At 34.4% G+C, this 24,134-nt stretch overlaps 1 protein-coding gene across 1 annotated transcript in view; it reads left to right on the forward strand.

The window, feature by feature from the left end:
- The window catches only part of LOC149785676 (uncharacterized), a 256,710-nt gene that overhangs the window by 107,028 nt on the left and 125,548 nt on the right, over window positions 1-24,134 (forward strand). The window contains exons 12-20 of the mRNA XM_089979920.1: window positions 263-400; window positions 950-1,060; window positions 1,820-1,989; window positions 3,461-3,620; window positions 9,817-9,918; window positions 11,085-11,210; window positions 15,480-15,610; window positions 19,518-19,584; window positions 21,462-21,485. Coding sequence (XP_089836046.1) covers window positions 263-400; window positions 950-1,060; window positions 1,820-1,989; window positions 3,461-3,620; window positions 9,817-9,918; window positions 11,085-11,210; window positions 15,480-15,610; window positions 19,518-19,584; window positions 21,462-21,485 — 1,029 coding nt within the window. The remainder of the gene's footprint in view (window positions 1-262; window positions 401-949; window positions 1,061-1,819; window positions 1,990-3,460; window positions 3,621-9,816; window positions 9,919-11,084; window positions 11,211-15,479; window positions 15,611-19,517; window positions 19,585-21,461; window positions 21,486-24,134) is intronic.

Below are 24,134 nucleotides of genomic sequence, written 5' to 3' on the forward strand. Positions count from 1 at the left end.
TGATATCTTAGAAATGTTGGTTGACTTTCTTTTAAAATTGAAACAAACCATGAGTTAAATGAATGATGTAGTATAAGGTCAGGAGAAGAGGTTAGTACTTTCCTTTTAAAATTGAAACAAGTCATGAGTTGAATGAAGTAATATGTAAGGTCACAAGAGGAGGTTGGTACTCGTCTTTTTGGTACTTACCTTTAAAATTCCAAGTTATAGTACTGCCATACTTTTCTGACAGTTACTTGTAGTTTGTTCTTTATTTTTCCAGGATTACCTGCTAGATTTGTCCAATGATCCAGTCAAATCTAAAATTTGCAAACAACGTGTATTGTGCAGAACATTAGCTGGGAATCTAGTCTATGTTCTAACAATTACCTCCCCATCCCAGAATGCAGATGATCTCAAGGTATGGTGGATTCTCACTTTGAGTTATCTGTATTTCCTTTTTCCCTTCTCTTGTTTTCGATCTTATTTTACTTTTATCATTTAAAAAAATCGGTTCTGATAAATCAGCTTTTTCAGCTCAAATTGTAAAATTCTAAGTAGGAAAAGAGACCAGCTTGTACCTTTTTTCATTGTCTTGAAAGGGTCCAGCAGCATCATGGCTGTGATGTACTCAGGCTAATAAAAATTGCCAATGGTTATTTTCCAACTTTGACTCGTACATGTGCATATATCATATTGTAAACAACAACAGTGACTTATCTTCAAGAACAAAAAAATGGATGGGCAATTAAATATAAAATGGGTGAGTTAAGAAATTGTATTCAAATTTGAAGCATTTATACTGATTGTATTGACCAATAAAAAATACATTTTAATAAATTTATGGAAAAGCTTTTCTTGTCAGCATTATTTGGTATTGTAATATAGCTCTCATTGCTATTGTAACTTTTCTAAACAAATATTTGTTTGTGTTCAGAGTTAAATAATTTATGTCGACACTTTGTTCTAGCATAAAAAGGCTGTAGTAGTTACCTCCCGGGTCCATCCAGGGGAGAGCAATGCCAGCTGGATGATGAAGGGCTTCCTTGACTACCTCACTGGCAACTCTGCTGATGCCAAGGTAGGTGTTATTCTAGAGCTGGTGATATTAGGTCTGACTGAATTGAGTCTCTTAAGTAACAAGGATGAGTATAAAATAACAATCTCTGTTCTGCAACTGTAATTGTGTGACAAATAATTGCCAAAATAAACAGGTCAATTTTGGGCACATGGAAACAAAGTTTTATATTGATAATGCCACATCATCATTTAAAGGAGTTTTGTCCATCCTTCTAACATTCGTTTCTGCAGCATCACATTAAATAAATTTATTATGCGCCATTTTATTGATTTGACCTTGAATTAGTTTCATTTGTTTTTGTTCCCATGGCATCATTTACAAGAGTTATTGTCCCTGATTACAACATGTATTTCCGATTTTTAGCTTTTGCAGCATTACTTTACAAATTGTTGAATTCCAACCCAATTCAGATGCAGCTTTTTACTGAAGAGACATTAAATGACTTTGATTTACAGTATTCCATGTATTTATTTAGAGGAATTATGGCCTCAGAATATACATCGTGTCTTGACTCTGCTTAACTTTAAAATCCTGATATAAAGCAGAATATAGTGAGTGGTGCCATTTGCAGTATACCCATCTCTAATAGCTTTTGTTTTAAACTAAAAGTAATTTTTACAGCATACTTTTAACTTGCAAAGGGAAATTCAAATAATGCTAGATATAATTGGCCTAGGGTACAAAAGTTGATATTAAAGCCAATAGATGCTTTGAAACTTTATCACGAAAATGATAAAATCATCTCTTTTTTAATTTCAGTTGCTAAGAGACACGTTCATCTTCAAAATTGTGCCAATGTTAAATCCCGATGGTGTGGTTGTGGGAAACTACAGGTGCTCTCTGGCAGGGCGGGATTTGAACCGAAATTACAAGTCCACTCTGAAGGATTCCTATCCATCCATATGGCATACCAAACAAATGATTCGGAGGTCACTTTATTTTTTTTTCTTATGCCATTTTTTCCACTTTTAGTTTAGGCAGGAATTGATGTAGGAAATAATGACCTGAAACATGCATGTCTTTCAATGTTATATAAATACCAGTTTTCATCATTGCAATTTTAGGTAATCTTGAGTATGCAGACCCAAAGGACAATGTAAAAAGTTGTATTGCTGAAAAAGATATCTCATTTCAAGTTAAAAAAATCTCCATGTAATTTCTTACATTCTAACCTGGAAAAGAAAAAGTATGCCTGTTTACACTGGTTGCACTCTGCTGACCAAGCACTAGAGTAGTTGAGTGTCTTGCTTTGACAGTGTATTCCGATGCTGAAGATGTAGTTATGCGTCATTATGAGCTTTACTGCTGGTGACATGCACTTTGAAGAAAAATGTGTTAATTTGGCAATATAAAAACTTGTGGGTCTCCATGCATTGTAAAGGGAAACAAAATGGGTTCATGTTAGAATTGATTATAAATTCATCCAAACTAGAGTGCATTCAACTTCTTACAGTTTCAATGTGAAGTAATCTAAGTGACTCAGATATTGGCTTATGGTGAGTTTTGAGGTGGAAACATACTATAGAACTGGCCTCAAGATTACCATAATTTTTAATGGTCAGTTTCAAACATGACTAAAATTTCTGGTGTCAGATCAGCTAATGCCAAATAACCGTCTGGTATGTAAAATAATGAACCAATCATATGTTAGATAACTGACCAATCAGAAGTGTCATATAAATTCCCAGTCAGATATAACATGACTGACCAATCAGGTATCAGAAGCTTCAGTTGAGTCAGAGTCTAAGAATTTTTTATTGTAAATTAAGGGTATGCAACAAACCATCAACTTTGGATTGGCAACTTTGATCATTGTGTATATTAAAATTTAGAATTTAACCTAGGATCTCAGAGGTCCATAGGAATTAGATTGATGATGTATTATTGGGCCTTAAAGTCCCAGATCCCAATCGTAGTTTCGGCACTACTTAAAACTCCTCATCTATGAACATTGTAAAACAGTATTTCAGATTGATCTTGGACTGTACATACCTGGGTCCTGCTTACTTTAGATTAGGGGTCTCAAACTTAAACTACCCTGAGGGCTATATGAGGGCATTTTTGATGGCCCAAGAGCTGCACCACCTTTGTTATCTCTCACGACACCTTGTGATGCCATTCATTTTGACAGCCACCGATATGGCTTGGTGGGTCCCATGCATCCCCTGGGCCATGTGTTTGAGACCCCTGCTTTAGACAATGCAAATGTACAAAAAAAATAAACTTTACATACTAGGAAAAGTTTGATAAAATCATTCATAAATATACAACAGTATTTTGTAAACAGCCTGAAGGAATGTCCTTGCCTAATAAAGGCATTCAGAATATTGCAAAATCTTTGTCATACATTGTTAAGTGACTTTAGGACACTCTTGTTACTGCAGATTTTCACTTTTTCAGGCTTCTTCAAGAGCGAGATATCATTGTCTACTGTGATCTGCATGGGCATAGCCGCAAACAAAATGTATTCCTTTATGGTTGTGAAAACAGACATAATGCAGAAAGGCGTTTACGGGAACGAATCTTTCCTGCCATGCTCAGCAAAAATGCAACTGACAAGGTAAAGTACAAACAAATTAAAATTCTTCAAATTAAGGTTTAGCATTCAAAGTTCTAAGTAAATGTTCATAGTCATAAATAGTTTAAACCTTATTTGGGTGTTAAGTTTCTATAATTTTTAACTCTTCAGGTCAAATATGGGGAGAGCTTCTTTTGTGATGTGTCATCCATCCTCCAGCCATTAGGAAATTTCTTGTTATTGCTGCTTCTTCTTACCCATTAAGAGGATTGTTTTGAAAAATGGTGATGCTCTTAACAGTCAATATGGCCATTATGAAAATCTTATCACAATTCCTCCTGACGTCGGATTTGTGTCAGAATAACTTTATGTAGTTGGTCCATGGTGACAAGGGTCCCATTCCAACATGACAACCAGACCTAGTTGACCTTGGGATCAAGTCTATGGTCACTGCTTGCATTTTTATTGCATCATTGAACTTTTTTTTAGAGATTTGAACATGTGCAAATGAATTTTGACCAGACATATTTTGTCCTTTTTCAGTTGATTCTGTCTGCATTCAGATATTGATTTCAAGTCCACAGTCTAAGTTCTTCATTTAGGTTTTTCTCTGGCAGATACATTACCTGATAACATTAAATTATGATAACATTTCATTTTGCTACTACAAATCGAGCCCTCCAGTGAGACAAAAAATGTCTTTCCATTTATATGCTGTTGGCAAAGGGAAGCAGTTCTTACAGGCTAAATCCCATTTTACCTGTTAGGTGGCTTCCCTTTTACTTGGTTTAAACCAGTTGGTACTTTCACTGCCATGTTTCAAAATGTCCACCAAACAATCCAGTTAAATTTTCTAACTTAAATTTAATCTTCCACATTTATCTTTCAGTTGTACAATAAGTTAAAAATGTTGTTTTGTATGGTGCATACAACATTTTTGTAAAATCTGGTGAATTTATTGATTTTAAAAAAAAAAATTTTACTTAACAGCGAAATGAACCATCTGAACTGAACTTTAATATAGTGTTTCATAGCAAACTGGCTTTAGTCATGGAGCCAGCAAACCAATCCAAACTGGCTACCACCAATTTTAATGGCATGGGAAATTTTATGTATGCGGACAATACAGCATCATCATTGCCATGTGGAATGCTCTACCCATGGACTCAAGGTGCACAAAAGCAGGACAGTTCCCAGCTAAACTAAGGTGATGAAATGGAAATGCCTGAATCATCTGAAATGATAAGAGAACAGATATAATTCAGTTTTAATGTGCAATAGAAGAAATTTACTGTTTCCTGCCTCTGTCAGATTGTCATCCTCCAACTACAGACATCACTACCTACAAGGTCATGGCCTCTGTGGATGTAGATGCTAATGACAATAGTCCATCAGTTAGAATATTGCTTCAGTCATCAAAAATGGCAGAAATCATCAGGCATATCTGAGAAAAAATTCACTAGCCCGTTAATGCAAAAAACCAGCCAGCTTCTTGTCTGACTGGTATAAATCACACTGATGCATACTGTTCAGAAATACCTAATGTTGATGCAGATGTTTTTGTTTGGGGTATGACTGCCACCTCCAAGATAGTAAGAAATGTTACATCAACTTTCTCACTGCTTGTCTTAGTGTCCTTAACAAATTTTTATAACACTGAGAAGGCAAAAAGAAATCATACCTGGAATTTTTGGAAGTCATATTGCCAAGATCATGAAGATGGCTTCTCACGACATCATGGCAAGTGCCCCAGATGGCTAGTGCCCCAGTGGCCTACTGCAACATGGACTAAGTCAGACAAGATGCATTCTTCCTCTCTCAAGTTCCATCATGTGGTGGCCTTGCATATCCTTCTGTTCAGTCTCCTTCTGTTCAGGGGTTGAATTGAGGAAGTCAGAAAACAAGTGACACAAGCGTTGCAACATCAGTCAGCACAAACTCATTCTCTGGATGTCTTGCTTGAGGATCATTCCAAAGAATGGACAATCATAATCAGGGATACAATAAAGGCAATTCCCAGCAGTCACGTCCAGGCGAATTACGGGCATGCATACACCCTTATATTTTGCCATGAGTCATGGAAAAGAGGTAGAAAATGGGGCTTATGCCATGATGGCTTACTGCAGTGGACTGTCAGATGAGATGCATTCTTGTACTCTTCCTCTCTAAAGTCCCATCATGTGGTGGCCTTGCATCCTCTCCTGTTCAAGTCTTCCCTTCTTTTCAGTAGTTGAATATATAGGTTAGAAAACAAGTGACACAAGAGTTGACACAGCATCCATCAATGCAAGCTCATTTATCTGGATGTCCCACTCAGAGATCATTCCAAAGAAGGGACAGTTATCAACAGGGATACAATAGAGGCAAAAGACAACAGAATAGTCATGGCCAAGCTCATTATAGGCAGTCATACACCCCTACTTTTCACCATCAGGCATGGAGGGGAGACAGAAACCATTTCATTTCCTCCAAGCCAAAGTAATCTTATGTTCATGTTGACTTCCACAACAGTGATGGTGGCATACTTGGACAACATACATAAAAAGCATTGGGTTAGTTTGGTTTTGGTCCATGATATGAACAACCTTCTTGTCCACATTCACAATCTAGAGTTGATAATAAAGTTCAAGAAGTTATACATTATTTTCTCTTGAAGCATTTTATCCATTTTGGTATGGAGATTTTTTCACACCTCACTCTTGTATATTTTCCTCCCAAATGCATTGACAACATCATTCATTCTTCATGGAGAATTTCAAACACAATGTTTCTCTTGGCAAAGAAGTTTATTAACCTCCTCTGCCTGGCAATGCAATGGCAGATTTGTTACCTCATGGCTGCCTTAACATGCACCCATTACAAATGGCCCTTCTTTCCCAATTGCAACTTTTCATGAGCCATGTAGATCAGAATAATACAGTCTTGACCCCCATCAGAAATTTCCTTCTCCATCGGCAATACAGGAAGTGGCTTGCAGCAGGAATGCCCCTTGAAAACCCACAACTGGAAATAATGATTTGTGCAGATGACAGTCTGTTGGGTTGGGAAGCACTCTTGCTACTTGACTTTATGATTTCAGTTGCAAATGGATGTGTCAAGAGATGGATCTTCACATCAACCTTATGGAAATGAAACCCATTCTCAGTGCCTACAACAATAGTATAGAATGCTTGTGCAGACATATTGTCATGATAATATAGGGCAGTTCAGTAGTTGTCACTTATTATATGCTCATTTTTTTCTCCGTTAACTTTATATCGTCAGAATCATTTAGTATTTTACGATATTGCACACCTTCATATTCCACTCATGTGTAGGACACTTGTGCCCAATAGTGTATTAGGAACTACTTTGTAAACAAATCATGTACACTCATGTAGCAGACGCTTTACCATTTGGTTGATTAAATTTGTTTCTGAATGAACTAAAGCAGATGTTTCGTGGACTGCCACATACCAGCTACTTTGCTACATTCCGCGTTAACTTTTTTGATACAGTGTTTTGGATTTTGGCAATAGACACCAGATTTTAAAAAATTGCTGGGTACCTACAAATAACGTGCAAATTACAAGGCATAAACTGTCTCCTTTAGCTGGTAATAAGAATGGCAAAAAATATACTTACAGTTTTACATCCAGAATTTCCTCAAAATATACTTTTTTAGTTTTGCAAATCCATGAGCCATGTCATGAGTTCTCATGGCTGATTACATATTTCAAAATTGTACTGTAATTTTGACTATATTCCAAGTGCAATTACATCCTCCTTACTGCACTCAAAATGAAATAATCATTAAATTCAATAGCATCTTTTTGATAATTGCAATTGAAAGACCTAATATTTTTCCCACATTATGATTTCAAATAGCCAATGACAGAACAAACACACTTGCAGATGTCAACACACTTCTCCCAGGCTGCTTCAAGCCAATGTATTTCATGTACAATTTACACAGATCAATCCAGTCCATAATCACAAAATTTCGTAGAATTTACAAAAATACCAGAATCTTTTCATTCCAGATCAAATGGAAAAGTTGTTGCAATGTGCATTCATTCACAATATGACTCCAAATTTCAATTTTAAGTAGTCAAAAATGGCATTTTCTTTCGAAACTTATGTCTAGCGCAACTAAGTTCAGATTTATCTGGGCGGAGTTATGTGCACATTAATAATGTTGTTGTTGTGTAATGATGAATCTGTGCTTGTGTATTTAGTTTGGAATATGGCATACATTCAGTTACTTTGTTTCTTGTGGTGTATTTTGTTTATATAAGTAAGCCTTAGGTAGAATAAGAAAATGAGCATATAATAAAAAGGTTACTGCATTTGTATGGGAAAATATGAAATCATTTTGTCAGATGGATATACTGCACTCCCAAGGTCATGCAGTATTTCATCCAAAAACTCGTTCATATTTTCCCATACAAATGCAGTAATCTATAAATACCTACTCAAACAGGGAGAGACAAAATCACCAGACCTTTGTGTATTGGTATGGGATTACCTATGTTGATTTGCCCAATACAGTAGAACCTGTCATGTACACTGATCTCTGTCAGGAACAGGTACACCTCGTGAAAATCTTAATTCACAAAATTTGCAGTTTCCATGTGCCTAGCTTTCAAACATAATGTCTGCATTCAAGACACCACCTTTTCCAGCTTTTATTGGCAGGACATGACCTCACAGAAGAGAGGACTAAACCTCATTGGGCCAGTGGTAGTAACCACCACCTGTTTATTACAGCACAACCTCATAACCAGGTGGCATTGGCCACTTATGCTGGATTTGGCTGGAAAAACTTTAAGCATGAGACCATAATCAAGTGCAGAATTCCATAAGGATCGCCTAGTATGAGTATGACTAAGATCTCCCTTTGTTGTTGTTGTAGGGTTTAATGCCATTTTTCAGCACAAGATAGACTATACATGCCAGCCATTATAAATGGTGGAGGATGAACCCTGGAAAACCCAGGGAACAACCACCGACCCATGAGAAGCTACTGGCAAGCTTTCTCATATACCTATATTAGCCGAGCCTGAGACTCAAACACAGACAGATGTGAGATGGCAGTGATCCGGAATGGTGAGTGCTTTAGACCACTCATGGCCCCATCTCCCATTGTACTAAGCTTAAATTAGCAGAGTTTGATTCATTAGTAGAGCACAGGTAGTGGTAGGTTGCTCAGCATTTATTCTCCTAATGTAGTGGGATCAGGTAATGTATTTGATGGAGAAAGCAAATTTTTTAGTAAATTATTCTTACTTGATCATATTACAAATAATCCATCCCAGCCTTCCCAACAATGTGAGCATCCTTTTAAATGTCACTCAATTGAAAATCTGGCTTTAACTAAGTATAATGGTAACCACCTAGGAGGTAAAATGGAGAGTTAACTGGTACCAGTTGCTTCCCATTGTCTGTCTTTTCCCAGATCGCTGAATTAAGAGGTAGCAAAGAGAGTTATCCTGATGTAATGTGATCAGGTAATTATTATAGAAAAACATAATTTACTAAATATTTTGCTTTCTTTGTAATGGCTTGCAAGTAGGATGACACAATCAAGTATGAATGGAATGTTATCACAATCATTGTATGGAAATATCTGAACAATACTTTGAATAATGCCACTTCAGTAACTTGAGCTTTCTATAAAATAAAAAATAATTATGGATTAAACCAAACTTAGAAAGTAGGTATATCTTTACAGTATCCAAGAAGAGTTCAACTATATTCTGTCCATGATATCAGGTTCAAGATCACAGGCCATAAAACAGAGTTTTGTTCTGCATTTATCTTGTGGACATTTTAACTTAGACAAAAAAGAAAATATTTTTGTTACCAAATTTGGTATGTTGGAGTTTTTCATGAACATCTAAGATAATTCTAATATTCAGCAATTTTTAAGGAAAAAGGATCAAAGAACAGACTTTTCATGAATTCCTGCAAATTCTTTTAGGCCACGTAAGGACCATTCACCTAAAGGGACTCTTGTTTTTCTTTTAGAATTGTAATAATGACTTAAAATATGGCATTAATTGCAATGTACAATTTGGACATCAGCTTGTATGCTCAGGAATTTTAGAAAAATTTAAATATTGAAAACAGATATCTCTTTTGAAGTGATTATTTTTTAACTGCTATTACCAGGACACCATTATCATTATAGTTACTGATGTTCTGTTATGATTGTTTTGATGAATGTTTTACTGTACCCAGTGATTGTTTATTCTAGTTTCACTTTGGATCCTGCAAATTCAAGATTCAGAAGAGCAAAGAAGGCACAGGGCGGATTGTGATGTGGAACATGGGAATCATGAATAGCTACACAATGGAGGTATGTCACATGTCTCATTTGTGGACTGGTCCTGTGAAAAGGATATTATTCATTTTCCATCTATTATGACTGTACCATTTATTTTCAACCTGGTTTGTTGTCACAAAATGGATGACTCTTGATTCTGGCTGATTTTGTTTTATCTCATTATTACACCAATTTAGCTAGCAAGGTAAATAATATTTCACTATTAGAATTTGCACTAACAATACAGTTTTGAATCATATAATACAATCAGTTACTGTGGTGTGATCATGGGCAAGACACTTTGCTGCAATTACCAAGCACTAAATAACCTTCATGTGTTACTGTGCTGTAGAACACCGAACCAACTAAATCAAACCAAGGATGTAATACGTAGATTAAATTGTAATTAATGTAATTTTTACAACAAATCTCTGTTCAAATACAATTTTTTTTGCAATAAAAACATTTAAGTTGTGTCCTTAGATCTAAAATTATAACACACACACACACAAGTATATCAGATTACCATTTCCTGCTGTACCAATCTACTGTCAGTTAATACGGTAAACTTAATAGAAGAAGATTTTATATGTTTCATATATAGAAACAACAGCGACTAAGTTTCAAATGTGATATTCTTATTGTTAAAGTTTAATGTCGTCTTCTGATGTTTCATAGAGCCATCATGGTTTTCATGGCAATTAAGTGTAAGGGAATTTTTGTATTAGATGTCAGCTTCTTGCAGGTCTTCTCTATCATAGTCTCATACCCAGTGGCAGTTAAGACTGGAGCTGGACTTGAACTATTGCTGCTGATCCACAATTAGTAGTACTTCCCAACAGGTTATGCTGCTTTTTGGTATCTACACAAAGAGTTCTAAAATTTCATGATATAGTTGTGTGATGCATGTGGATAAATGATTTTGTTACCAATGTACTTGCTTGTAAGATGAATCAAACTGCAAATAACAAAGATCCTGATCTGCTGCAGTATAATACGCCTGCAGATCAGAATTTATGGTGCTTGTTATACTGATTACTTCTAATGGAACTGCACAGACCCAGATCTGCCAGTGCATAATGCGCTGGCAGATCTGGGTCTGTGCAGTTTGCAGTTGGGTTCATGTTTTAAGCGAGAACATACAGTAAATTTAAATAGCTGCCACAATCAGTAAGTCAGTTCTCTTTTTTCTCCTCTAGGCTACTTTTTGTGGGTCCACATTGGGAAAGAATAAAAACTGCCATTACAGTGTTGCTGACTATGAATCCTTGGGTTACCATTTCTGTGACACCCTTCTGGATTATTGTGACCCAGACACCACCAAGGTAAATACCATTTAGCACAAGCACCACCATACAACAATGTCTTATGCACTGATGTACAGGTACTTCACGTAGATACAGACTGCTAGTGTGTCCTTAATAAATTGGTCATTCTGTATTATTCCTTCTTTTTTCCTTTAGTATTCAGTTAGTCAGCAAATTAATTTCATTCTTATCTGTCAGTTAGACATCATATTGGGTTTATAAAACGAATATTCATGGTGCTAGGGCTTTATGGCAGTTTACAGACCGGTTAGTTACTCCATACAAAGTAAATGGAAAGGAATAAAGTTGAGGTCCGTATACCTTTCGAGTTGACTGACTGGTCCATGAATTTCATTGGGGCCCTTTAGCAACATGCATCATCTGTTATATTATACCAAGCGAGTATTTATTGTAAAATAATACAGTCGACCTGCAGTTTGATGTTGTATAACTCCCAGCATGTAATGTATGGCTTAATAGGAATCGACCAACATAAGACTTGTATACAGAAAAGCAGACCATATCACATTTTATGGACTGGCCAAATTACAAGGGATTAAAAAGGAACTTAAATATATTAGGTATACTGGATTTAGGACCATTTGCAGTACATATGTTAGCATAATATGCAATGTTGGAGGTACCTTTAAGTTACTACAGAGAATGAACTATATAAAAAATATGCAACATTCTAGGCTTATATTCCCAGTGAATACTGACAGTCCATACAAAATATTGAACTAAAGTGTTAGAGCAGCTCAAAGTTTTTAATGTATATAACTCCCAGCATGTTGTGTATGGCTTAACAGAAATCAGTAACAAAGTAAAATGTTATAACTTCATGATTAGGAACAGTTCACTTTTTTAATTACAAAAAAAGATGTCATAACTTCATAATTTGGAACAGTTAACTTTAATTACTTTAATTTCATTTCTGTAATTAGGATGTTAATTAATTAATATGATTTTCATTATTAATTATATGGTATTTTGTGACATGTACATTATGCTGATCATTTTAATCCAAAAAATAAATTAATGTAGATCTTTTATGAATTTTCATTTTCTAAAATCTGTTGCTGTCTTAGGAAAAAAATGCAAAGTGCTAATTTAATTCAAAGTTTGGAGAAAATTGCATGAACTGTTGTGAAAATGCAATTTTAAACAGATTTCTTTTCATGAACAGTGTTGTACTTTGACCTATTACAAATGCATTAGTAAATAGCAATGATAAGTAATCTTCATTCGTACTTGAAATATTACTATGTACATTTGTTTCATATATAGTTAAATGTTGTGCATTCAAGTTTGGATTAAATAGCTTGTCTTTCAGCAACCATTCGGAATTCTTGATCATAACTTCAAATATAGATTTTTTTCATGAAATAATACACCGTCACTTTTTAACTTCTACTCCCTTGCTTTCATGTCATGGGATGCATCACCATTTGTAATGGTCCAAAACTGGCTGACATCCATCTAATACTAATGGTAATTATGAACCCCACGGTTGTGCCTTTCCTAATTAATCACCAGTATCATTCACACCAACCCCTTTGACCACACCTTGCTTTCTTTGATATCTGTATGATTCCAGATTGTTGTATGTTTTTTGTATTTTGGTCTTGGTTTCCTTCATGGTTTAGTTTCAAGTTACAACCATATGTTGTTCAACATTCTTCTACAGGCATTGGTTCAGCTTTTAACACAATCCTGCCAAAATGAAATGGAAGAAAATGGTTTATGCAAGTTACGTTTTATCATTCAAAACAGCATCTGCATACTTTTTGCCATAAAACTACGTTAAAGATTTGTTATATATGCAGAAAATTAACAGAAAATACACTACAATGATAGGAAGAAAACCTCTTTCAGGAAAGGTTCTTTTCTGTATAGAAAATCAATCTGAGATGTAAAAGCCCAAGTGTATTTTAACCTGATTTTGCAACAAGACAACAATATTTTTAAGAATTAATTAACAGTTATAACTGCTTTCCTAAATTGAATCCTGGTCAAAACAGTTGAAAATAATAGTTCAGTTATATTTTCCAATAGTACAACACACGATGATCATATTTTCTTGAACATCAGTTGGTTATTACCAGTTTGTTACAGTGTACTTAAAACAAGACCTGTACCTAATTTCATCTTTAAATAAACATGCCCTAATGCTTGCTTGCACAAGGAATTATTTTTCTTATACTTTTATTCAGCTCACAGTCACCAATGTTGTTGAAAATTATGATGGTCACTGTTAGGATGCCCACCCAAGAGAGGTTGTCTTAAAAATTAATGGTTGATTGTAAATTTTTGTTACAGCTACTCTTCAACTATGCACTTCTCAACCCAGATCATTCACGTTTTAGGCTGTGCTTGGTTGATAATGTTTTCTAAAAATAATTAAAATTTTTATAAAAATGACAGTATGACATTCATATTATAAGTTTGTGTGTTACTATAACTATTCTAGCAACTTTTCCCCCTCATTTATTTTTTATACATTCACTGCCTCTTTTGCTTTCAGTATAAATTAGTTTTAAAAAAGGGATGAATATATAGTCTGCATGCATTAACAACCCACCAAACACCTTAATCACCTTGTTGCCACTAATATACACCATGTCCTTTGCTTTTAAATCAAATATTCTTTCTTTAGGAAAATTTGTATGCCATCTTATGGAACTTTTCTATTCATAACCTTATCTGCATATGCTGTATTTACTCACGTTCAGTGGATACTCAACTGCAATCATACTTGTGATGTCACATAATGTTTTGGTGACTCAGGCCATGAGATCATAAAATTATTGAGCATTGCTGAAACACTCACAAGAAACTTTACATTTGTAACATAGTTTTTGATTGGCTAATAATGAAACTCAAGTGTAAACTTAAGCCCAGAAGTTTTTTTAATATTAAGGCCAGGATTTATGTTTTTACTTCTTATGATGATTTCAAGCAGATGTCACAGACCCTGATCTTCTTATGCATTATGTGATGGCAAATATGGGTCTATTATGTTTATAATCTGGTATACGAAATGCACATGTAAATATGATATTGCTACAAAGCCTTTGTTACCATGGGAAAGGACACGCTTATTTGCTTGAAAGGGTGCTCAAGCATCCTGAATGGTTGCAGGTACTAATTTAATTTTCAGCCAATCAGAATGCTTTGTCTAATTAGCTGCTGAATTTGTTCCACAGTTACTTTTAAGCACAAAAAATTCTATTCACAATGTTTGAGCAGGAATTTATTGCATAGTTAAATGCATTGTGGTGGGTATTAAATCAGACACTCCACAGATTTTTGAATTTTTTTCACAGGGTCAGTTATTTTTGCATGCAATAAGGTGGAGCAAAAAAAGAAGAAAACAAAATAAGTAGTTAAATTGGCCTTCCAAGGACACTGGAGCAGAAAAATGTATGCTAAGAAAATCCTTATTACAATATCTCAGAAATGTGTGTCCCATAGTGACACCTAGTGATGTCACAAAGCAAAATCATTGAGTGGTATATAGTACATATATTTGCATAAGTGTCATAAATGGAATCTCTAAATTCTCTTCTTTAGATACAAAATTTATGAATTTCATTTAATAATACATGATTATGACCAACAGCTGAAGACGTCAAATCTGTATCAACAATTTCATAAGTTATTGATTTAATTAATTTCTCATGTAAGATTCCCAGTTTTTATCATACCTGGGGACTTTCTTTGATAAATCTGGTTGCATTAGTCTTAGAGTTCACTCTGTTTCACCATCATTACCTGTAAGTATAATTGGCTGTAAAATACAGTACTTTGTTATGAATTGTTACAAAATAAAGGAAATAATTAACATTCAGTATTAATTATTCAATCCATCCCTGTGGCATGGCTACCACTTTACATAAATATATTGTACATTGTATTTTAAGAGACAAATAGTTGTAACTGCTGATCACTGTACATTCCAAAGACTGATTTCATAACAAAATACTTCTTTGAGTAAACCAAATGGTCAGTAGTTGGTATTTAGGACAGAATGATGATGAAAATGATAAAGATGATGTTGGGATGATAATGATATTATCATTGTTATTGTTGTCATTGTTGCTGCTGTTGCCATTTATTAGTATTGTTATTAGTATTGTTGTTGTTATATTATTATTGTTGTTGTTGGTGTTATTATTATTATTGTTATTATTATTATTATTATTGTTATTATTATTGTTATTATTATTATTGTTGTTATTTTTATTGTTATTATTATTATTATTATTATTATTATTATTATTCCAGTCTAACAATCTTCTTCTTGAGTTGGAGGAGAACTTGAAGATTGAAATCCGTGATCGGATGGCCAAGCATGGAATTATGGCCCCAGCTGATGTCGACCTTGCTGATTATTACTCATCTGACATTGAATCCAGGTTAGTAATGGACTGAAAGTAATATATAAATGCAAAACGTCATAAATTTAAAACCTGCTGTTAGAAAACTAAAATGACCACAAACAATTTGTTCACTGTGGGTAGATGTCCTTTATATTGTTGTTAAAATCTGTAAGTGAAATGAAGACAAACCTGGGCAAACACAATCTAAAATATATGGAATGGTGGACAGGTGGACCATATGTACCTCTAGCTGGACTGACTGACAGGTGAAATGCATATATGATATTAAAGCATAAGAAGAACTAATAGAGATGTTGTCTCAAACTCTTTAATCAACAACTATTTAGCATTATAAAACAGTACATAAGTATACATTTTTGGCATTCCTTGGGTCTCACCCTCCACTGCATGAGGTTAGTTGTGGTAAGATGGTAGAGAAGCATGCAGTAACTATGAGGCAGAATCGCCAGTCTGACTGATGTCAGAGCCAAATGGCCAACATGCCCTATCTATGAGGCAGAATTGCCAGTATGACTGATGTCCAGGCAGAATTGCCGATGTTTTGAGGCAGACTCGCCAGTATGACAGACTGACATAACTGTTAAGGCAGAATTGCCGCTCTATTGAGGCAGAGTCGCCACAACTTGTTATGTCTGTAAGTCGAGTGGATTGGGGACAGAATGCCCAAACAATGCTACGTGCCGAGAATGGAACTGCAGTAGTATGCAGCGGAGAGCTCTAATGAACGGATAGATATGGACAAGAAGTACCGGCAGTTATGTTAAAATAAGCATGAAAATTACAATCAATATAAGCAATTATTTATATGAAAATGAATCATTGTCATACTAAGAATTATACAACTGTGAATCATCATAAATGGATAGTACTGCAAGAACCAGTGTCAAGGTATCACTGTTCCGGGGTCCATGTCTACACACAGTGTTATGGTTATGTACGTTCAGCACTGCAGTGTTCATGGCTTGTTCCCCGTTTGGGGTTGATGTATAAATAAAGTAAAGTTTTCACAAACCACCACAAAATCTACTCCGCAGGCACACATACAGTTCATGTAGTTCAATAATTAAGTCAGATACATATAACCGATTGCAGTGCACATGCAGTAAACTGATTAAACTAGAAACCAACTAGATACACCAAGCAACATTAGTAAACACAATGCTTAAACGCCACCCGATGCCAATGAATCTGATGATCCTGTTCTACAGAACACATTGAACACACTACTGGTGCGAAACACACCTCACCGAGCGACTGAATCTGATGATCACACTGCGTAGAAAACTGAAGAAAAAAAGGGGGAAAAAAACAATGAAACACTTAGTACAATACACAGAATCTACTTACTCCCTTCTCAGAAATAACTCCATGTAAAGAATCTGAATGATCACCTCCAAAAAAATACACTGACGCACACCACCTAGCCTAGATTAGAACACACATACTTCCATCAGATGCACTTTATCCCAGAGAAAGGTGTGGTTGAAACTGCTCCTATGGCATTACTTCATCTATGAATGGGTAGATCCACACAGGGCCTGCTGTGCTTACAGAATGGCATCATTTGAGGTCCTGATATAACGTAAATAAAATCAGAAGTCCAACGGCCTAGAGTTTTAACAAGGTGGTCCTCGATCCCAGCATCTGCTGCTGTAGTGGCAGCCCCTATCCGAAAGGAGTGCCCATTTAATTTGCCTTGTGGATGGCCTAGTACATGCAGGAGCAAACGTAACTTCTCCAAAAACACTTGATCTATAAATTGGATTAATACGATCTGTAGTAAATAGCGGGTCTGAAGGTCTAAGACAACCCACCCTGCTGTGGAGCACTAGGTACTCGTGCATAGCCCTTAAGGGGCATGTACAGTTATGCACTGCAAAAGTCTGATCTGCATACCATACCGGAATGGATCGGCCTTTGATGCTCTCAACATAAGAATTATTTGCAGCAATAATAAAGTTACTGATATGCAAGAACTCCATATCCGTAGTTGACGTCACCATAAATTCACCACAACGTAAGAAGGCAAAGAAAGCAAATGAAGATGCAGCAAGCAGCATACCATCCACCCAGGGACTAAAGAAACCTTTTTGAAGCAAGGTGCACATGTGTGCCACTATCTCAAAGGTGATGGGTAACCTTGAGTTAGGTCCATTATTCTGCAATTTCTTCACACCCCGCAGTACCATTTGCAATCTTGGACAGCATGAATATGAATGGCCATCAAGGAGGTGATGTATGCCATGTTTGACACAGAAATACTTCACACCACGTAAATACAGCTTGATAGATGCATATCAAATACCAGTACTCTTGAAGTAATATGCCACAAAAGTAGCAAGGGCATCCTCATCCTTCTTTTTTATTTAAAGAGCACCCACCACGTGTTGACAAGGTGGGAAGGTGTGTTTGTTGAGTTTCAAGCAATCAGAAGAGGAAAACAAAAAACAGACCACTCTCGATGCTGATCACTTATAAAGTGAATGACTGCTGTCAGCTACCTCAGCACAGCCAACCCTTGTCTCTGATTGGCTGATTGCTAGTCCAACTTAGTGAGTGTGTCCATTGAACTGACCCACATCACGGGCCCTGGATGGACTCCATTCTTTGTGTAGTCCTTACATTGTCTTACATAATGGAGTTCTAAATTTGTCTTCACATTTTTGAAAAGGAAATGAATTTTGACAAATAAGAAATATTTTTTCCATTAAATTTCTGTCGCTATGTATATAATATATAATTACATATATAGTTACATTTTGAAAAAATTTCTTTTGTTTCACTTTTTTGTTGTTATAGTTTTGGGTTACAGGCAAAAGAATTTTTTATATCTAGACCAAGAAATTCATTTGAGTGAAAGTTTTATATTCAAATAATGAATATTTGAGTTACTAAGTGTGTTTTTTTCTATGATCAAAAATAATCATAAGTAAAACATTACTTACAAGTCATCTGATTAATCCTTCTCTTGGATTGAAAATTACAGATTTATCATTTTTATGGCTTCAGAGTTGTAGTATCAGTGACTTTGTTCCTGTTGCTATCAACCAAGCCATACATCATTACACCTGTATGTCCATTTGTCAACACAGCTGTTTATCTCTTCCAAAACCATTTTAGCATGACAGCACAGCAGCTATTACATTTAAAACCATACAATTTTTCACACTTAATCACACTTATATGTAGATTACTCCTGTAGGTTTTAATAGCATGATCATTTTTTAAAGTTTCAAAACAATATTTTATTTTGTGGACTTTGACATTTTTGAAAATAACTCTAGCATAATTAAGCAAAACCGACTTGAGGCAGACAAAATTAAATTTGATAGGAATTTTTGCATGCATGATATTGTAGTAATTGTAAATTATTTTTTAATACATTTTTAAAATTTGAACTGCAATGTTTTACTAACATAAATCTAAATCTAGTTTCTTCTTCTTTTTTTATGTTTGGTTGTCTTTTTTGGAAACTTGTACCTTGTTATGTAAAGATTATTTGAACCAGATCTCCATATTCACAAAATGTCTCAACTCGAGTGCAGACACAAAACTTAAATATTCTTCCATTTTAATTGCATGATATTTGCTAAATTTGTACATTACTCACCATATTTAACAATATTCCTCAGCTAAATGAAATGTGTGATGATCAAGTCTTGGGATGTTAATTAATTTGTTCTTTATTTAATATTAAGTTTTGATTTTGTTTATACACTTAATCAGGAGTCTGTACATGCTCAATTGCTTGAATCAGTTTAAAGTTGCCATAGTAACAAAAGAGTTTGACAAAGCTATAATACATAGGCCACATTCACATACTTTCCTATATCTGCCTGATTGCAACTCTTTTGAATGCAAGCTATAAAAAAGACAGTAATATATACATATTAACTTGAATGACTGCTAATTATAATTTTAGTGACGGTGGATCAGATAGTTCTGTGTCAGATGGGCCACCTATTCATCTACAATATACAGCCAGCAGGGTAAGTAATCTGCTTTGATTTATAAACTCTTGTATGTTAAAATATTGCACAATTTTGTATGCATGTATATTAGTCATTATTGCAAGCAACATAGTATTAAAATGGATGCTATTTTGCTATTTTTAGCAGTAGGCTAGTGTGGCTGATATTTCATTGACAATTATGTGGAGGGGTTTTATTATTTTTTTCATATACATGATCTATTAGACTAACACATTATAGGGCTGCTACACATTTGAGGTAAAAAGTTAAAAATTTAAGAAATGATAGTCATCAGCCATAATTATCTTCTCTCAGCTTGGGAACTTTCTGTTTTTTATGGGATTATATGGCACAAGATGGGATTATAATAGCATTTTATACTAAATCATTCTGGTTATATTTGTTAGTTCATTTGACTTAAAGCCATGTGAACTTTATGGTGTAGTCCTGCATCTATTTGGAATGGTTCGCTCGTTCGTATTATGTGTATGCAAATTTAGCTTTTCTTTACACAATTTTTTAACAAGTATTTTAAGAAAATCAACATACAACCAATTTCAACCAAATTTAACAGTGCAATGTAGAATTACAGCTTTGTAAATCTATACAAATAATAGCAATCGGTCATAAAAAGTTCTAGTTACTAAAACCCTTGGAATAATTCTTCAGTAACAGTTTGATCAAATTTGATTGAAAGTATCCTGATAATGAACCTAAGCTTTTTCTAAAAGCAACAAATTTTTTCTTCATCTGAAATGAATTATGTTTCATCTAAATATTTCAACCCTGCAGGCTTCTTTTAAAAACAACAAATTATTGATTTTGTCTAAATATTTCTACCCTGTAGGGTTCTTCTGAAAGGAAACAAATTGTTGATTTCATCTAAATATTTCCACCTTGCAGGTTTCTTCTAAAAATCAAACAGTTGTAGGTTTCATTTAAATATTTCCACCTTGCAGTCTATCTAAAACTCACCCTGCAGTTATATTGCATGACTGAATTTAGACCAAATTGAGTCAATCAGTTCATTGGTAATTTGACTAAAAGTGACTATTACTTGACCAAATTGGGCAGTCTGAACAGTTTTGAGGGCCATATCTTTTCATATACCCAATGTAACCATCTTTGAACAGTATAAGCTCAGATATTCCATATCATAACATAACAGGTTAGAGTCTTTGCCAGTCTTTAATCAAGACATGGATAAATTTGTCTTAAAAGTGGGGGCATTTAGAAAAAAAATGGGTTGCAAATATCAGTACCTCTTTTTGTTTATTGAAAAAAGTTTGAATATGTATTATTAACCTCCCCTACCATGGGCCTTCCATACTGGGATTTGAATTCTTCATACTTTCTAGTAATGATTCTCCTCTTAAATTTATTTTGGACATTTCAATCTTAATTTTTCATCTTTGTTCACTGCTTTGGAAATTAATGTTGCCATATTTTTTGCTGATATACATTGTACACATTGGCAGATTTGGGTATACATTGTACACAGGGGCAGATCTTGGTATTTATTGTACGCAATGGCAGATCAGTTTATTCTATGTATACACTGGCAGATCAGAGTATTCAGTGTACAAGGTGGCATGTCCTGGTATACATTATACATGGGCAAATCTGTCAATTCATTATGCACAGTGGCAGATATGTTTAAATATTGTACACAGTGGCAGATCTGGATATACATCGTTCAAATTGGCAGATCTGGTTAAACATTCAGTAAATGGCAAATCTGGGTATTCATTATATACAGTGGCAGATCAGGGTATTCAGATGTGCACTGACATAAGGACTGCTCAATAATTGCATGCTAAAGGAAGAAAAGAAATGCAATAATTTTTGTTAGATCTTCTTAAATCAAACAAAATTGTGTTCCTGTTTTCTTGTAGGTCTCCACTGCAGTTCAGGTTGATGTAGGTATCATTTACCCAAAATGTTACTTACTTATATTGACCTACTACAATTCATTACTAGATTATTTTTTTAACTGATAGTATAGCATTTTAGTTCACAATGATATAGTCATGCAACTAGCACTAATTATCTTGACGTTAGATGCTTCAACAATATTAACCTTGATACAAGTTTTTTTTGTCAAATCTGCTTTCAATATTTGCATGGAAAAAAATGGTAAAACTAATAACGTTTACTCAAGGATATTTAATTGTTTGTATGTCATACTCCATTTTGATTTGCTTCTCTTTGTCCATACATTCATAGTCACTCCATGTGTTTATCCATCTGTTAGTTCTACCTGATAAACTTATACAACTGTGTTATGAAGAAGACTACCCACCCACTTACCCAGACAAATGAAATTTGATACTGTTTCTGCATATTTGTTCATAGCCTGATTGTATATTTTGTTTTATTTTAGCTGTTGTTACACTTTTGAACAGTGTTGGACTTTTAGTTACTTTGTATGGTAGGTGAAAATATTTTGACCATTATCACATTATATGCCACCAGATTCCAGTATCCATTTGCTGTTAAAAGTTGGGTGAATATTAATGAAGTTTGACTGCTTATATTTACTTCCCTTTTTATCTTTTATTATAAGAAAAACCTTGAATGAGGAGTTACTGAACAGAATTTGACCAAATTTGGCAAAACACATTCCTGCTTAAAGAACTTTTCAATTCTTCCACTATCGTGTATGGCCACCATTATTAAAAATAGAAAGACATTTCAACCACTTCTCAAATACTGATCAACAGAACTTGTCCAGATTTGACATAAGTCATTGCAGCATTGAGGCTGTTCATATTTTATACCAATGATGCAAATCTTGATTCAGTTACGGCCACCCATTCTAAATACAGGAAAACCTTGAAATGTCTTTTCTCTTCTCAAAACTCATTTAACGTAATTTTACCAAATTAGACAAGAAGTATCCAGGCTTGAAAGGCTTTCAGATTTATACAAATGATTGCCAATCATCCTTCAAATATGGCTGTTAGTAAAAATAGAAAAACCCTTTAAACTTCTTTTCAAACTTTGCTCTGCAGTATGGGATCAAATTTGATTGAAAACATCCTGGCATTAAAGGCCTGCTTTTAAATTTGTACAAATGGTGCCAATCCACCATCAAATATATTCATCATTACTAAAGATAGAAAAACTGTTCTATTATTTCTTAAAAATCACATAACACAATTTGTACAAAACGTGACAGTAAGCATCCTTATATTAAGGACTTCCAAATATATACAGATGATATCAATATACCTCCAGTATGGTCACTATTATTAAAAATCTTAAACAACTTTTCTTGAAAACCACTCAAGAGAATTTTACCAAATTTTACAAACAAGTACCCTTGCAAGATATTAATCCACCATAAGTTATGACTATGATTTCTAAAAATGCAAGAACTTTTAACTGGCTTCTTCTCACAATCCAGATGATAGAATGTGATTGGATTTTACAGAAAGTACCCTTTCATTAAGGCCTATCACAAATGATGCTAGTCCACAACCAGGTATGACAGCTGTTACTAAAAATTAAAAATAAACACATTTAAATATATTTTCCTAAAAACCAAATCAAAATAATTTGACCACTTTTGTCAGAAAGTATCTTTGCAAGAAGGATGTAGGGCTCTGGTTCACACCTAGCATATACACTAATTTCTTGACATTATTGCAGGGACCAGAATGCTTTACTACTAGCTTTTGTTTTTTTTAATGGTTTACAGGAAGCTACATTGGTATACTTGGTATTGGAATTGATACCTCACTGCTGGGCAGTTAAAACATGTTTTACATTTTTTTAAGACAAATTTAAAAATAAGGCAGACAAATAACTTTAATTTAGCATTTGTAAAGGTTACTTGCCTATTGATTTTTTTTGGTCTTCTAATGTACTCTTTATTTTTTCACCAAGATAATTATTGTATATACTCACATTTAAGTTTCATAAAACCAGACCCAGATCTGCCAGCACATTGTGCAACTGCAGATCTGGGTCTATGCAGTTTCCATTTGGATCTAACTTAAGTGTAACTTAATAATATTTTGTATTGTGAAGGTAATTTACATGACTATAAGTTACGGAATGAAGGCTGTGATATTGTAAATGATTTAAAATTTAAAAATGATTAAAATATACCACTTCCCAAATGTCTATGTTCAGTTGTGATTACATGCACCCACATGGCCAGTAAGGACCAAAAGGTGAAAATCCATTGATTATTCTTTTTAAACATAATTTCATGAATGTAAATATGATTGAAGTAGTCAAAGAAAGAAAGACAGACAGAAAAATAAATATGACAGGAGGCATGGTAAGTTTTCAGCTCTGTTATTTAAATTACAATTGACAATTAACTAATAATAATATTAATTATGAAAAGTATCTTTTGACTATAAAGTAAAAATGGTATGTTACACATCATGGCACCTCTTTCTTAGGTTATGAAATGTATTTGAAAAGAGTACCAGACTAAAACTAGTTGATCACATGACATGTCCACTTCCTTTGCAAACACTGAGCATTTTTGTGTAATATCTGCATATTGCTATTGAAGGAATGCAGTGCAAAATGTCATCAGATACTCTCAG

The sequence above is a fragment of the Sinohyriopsis cumingii genome, chromosome 13 (genome assembly GCF_028554795.1).
Source record: "Sinohyriopsis cumingii isolate HCF-2022 chromosome 13, ASM2855479v2, whole genome shotgun sequence".
NCBI lineage: Eukaryota > Metazoa > Mollusca > Bivalvia > Unionida > Unionidae > Sinohyriopsis > Sinohyriopsis cumingii.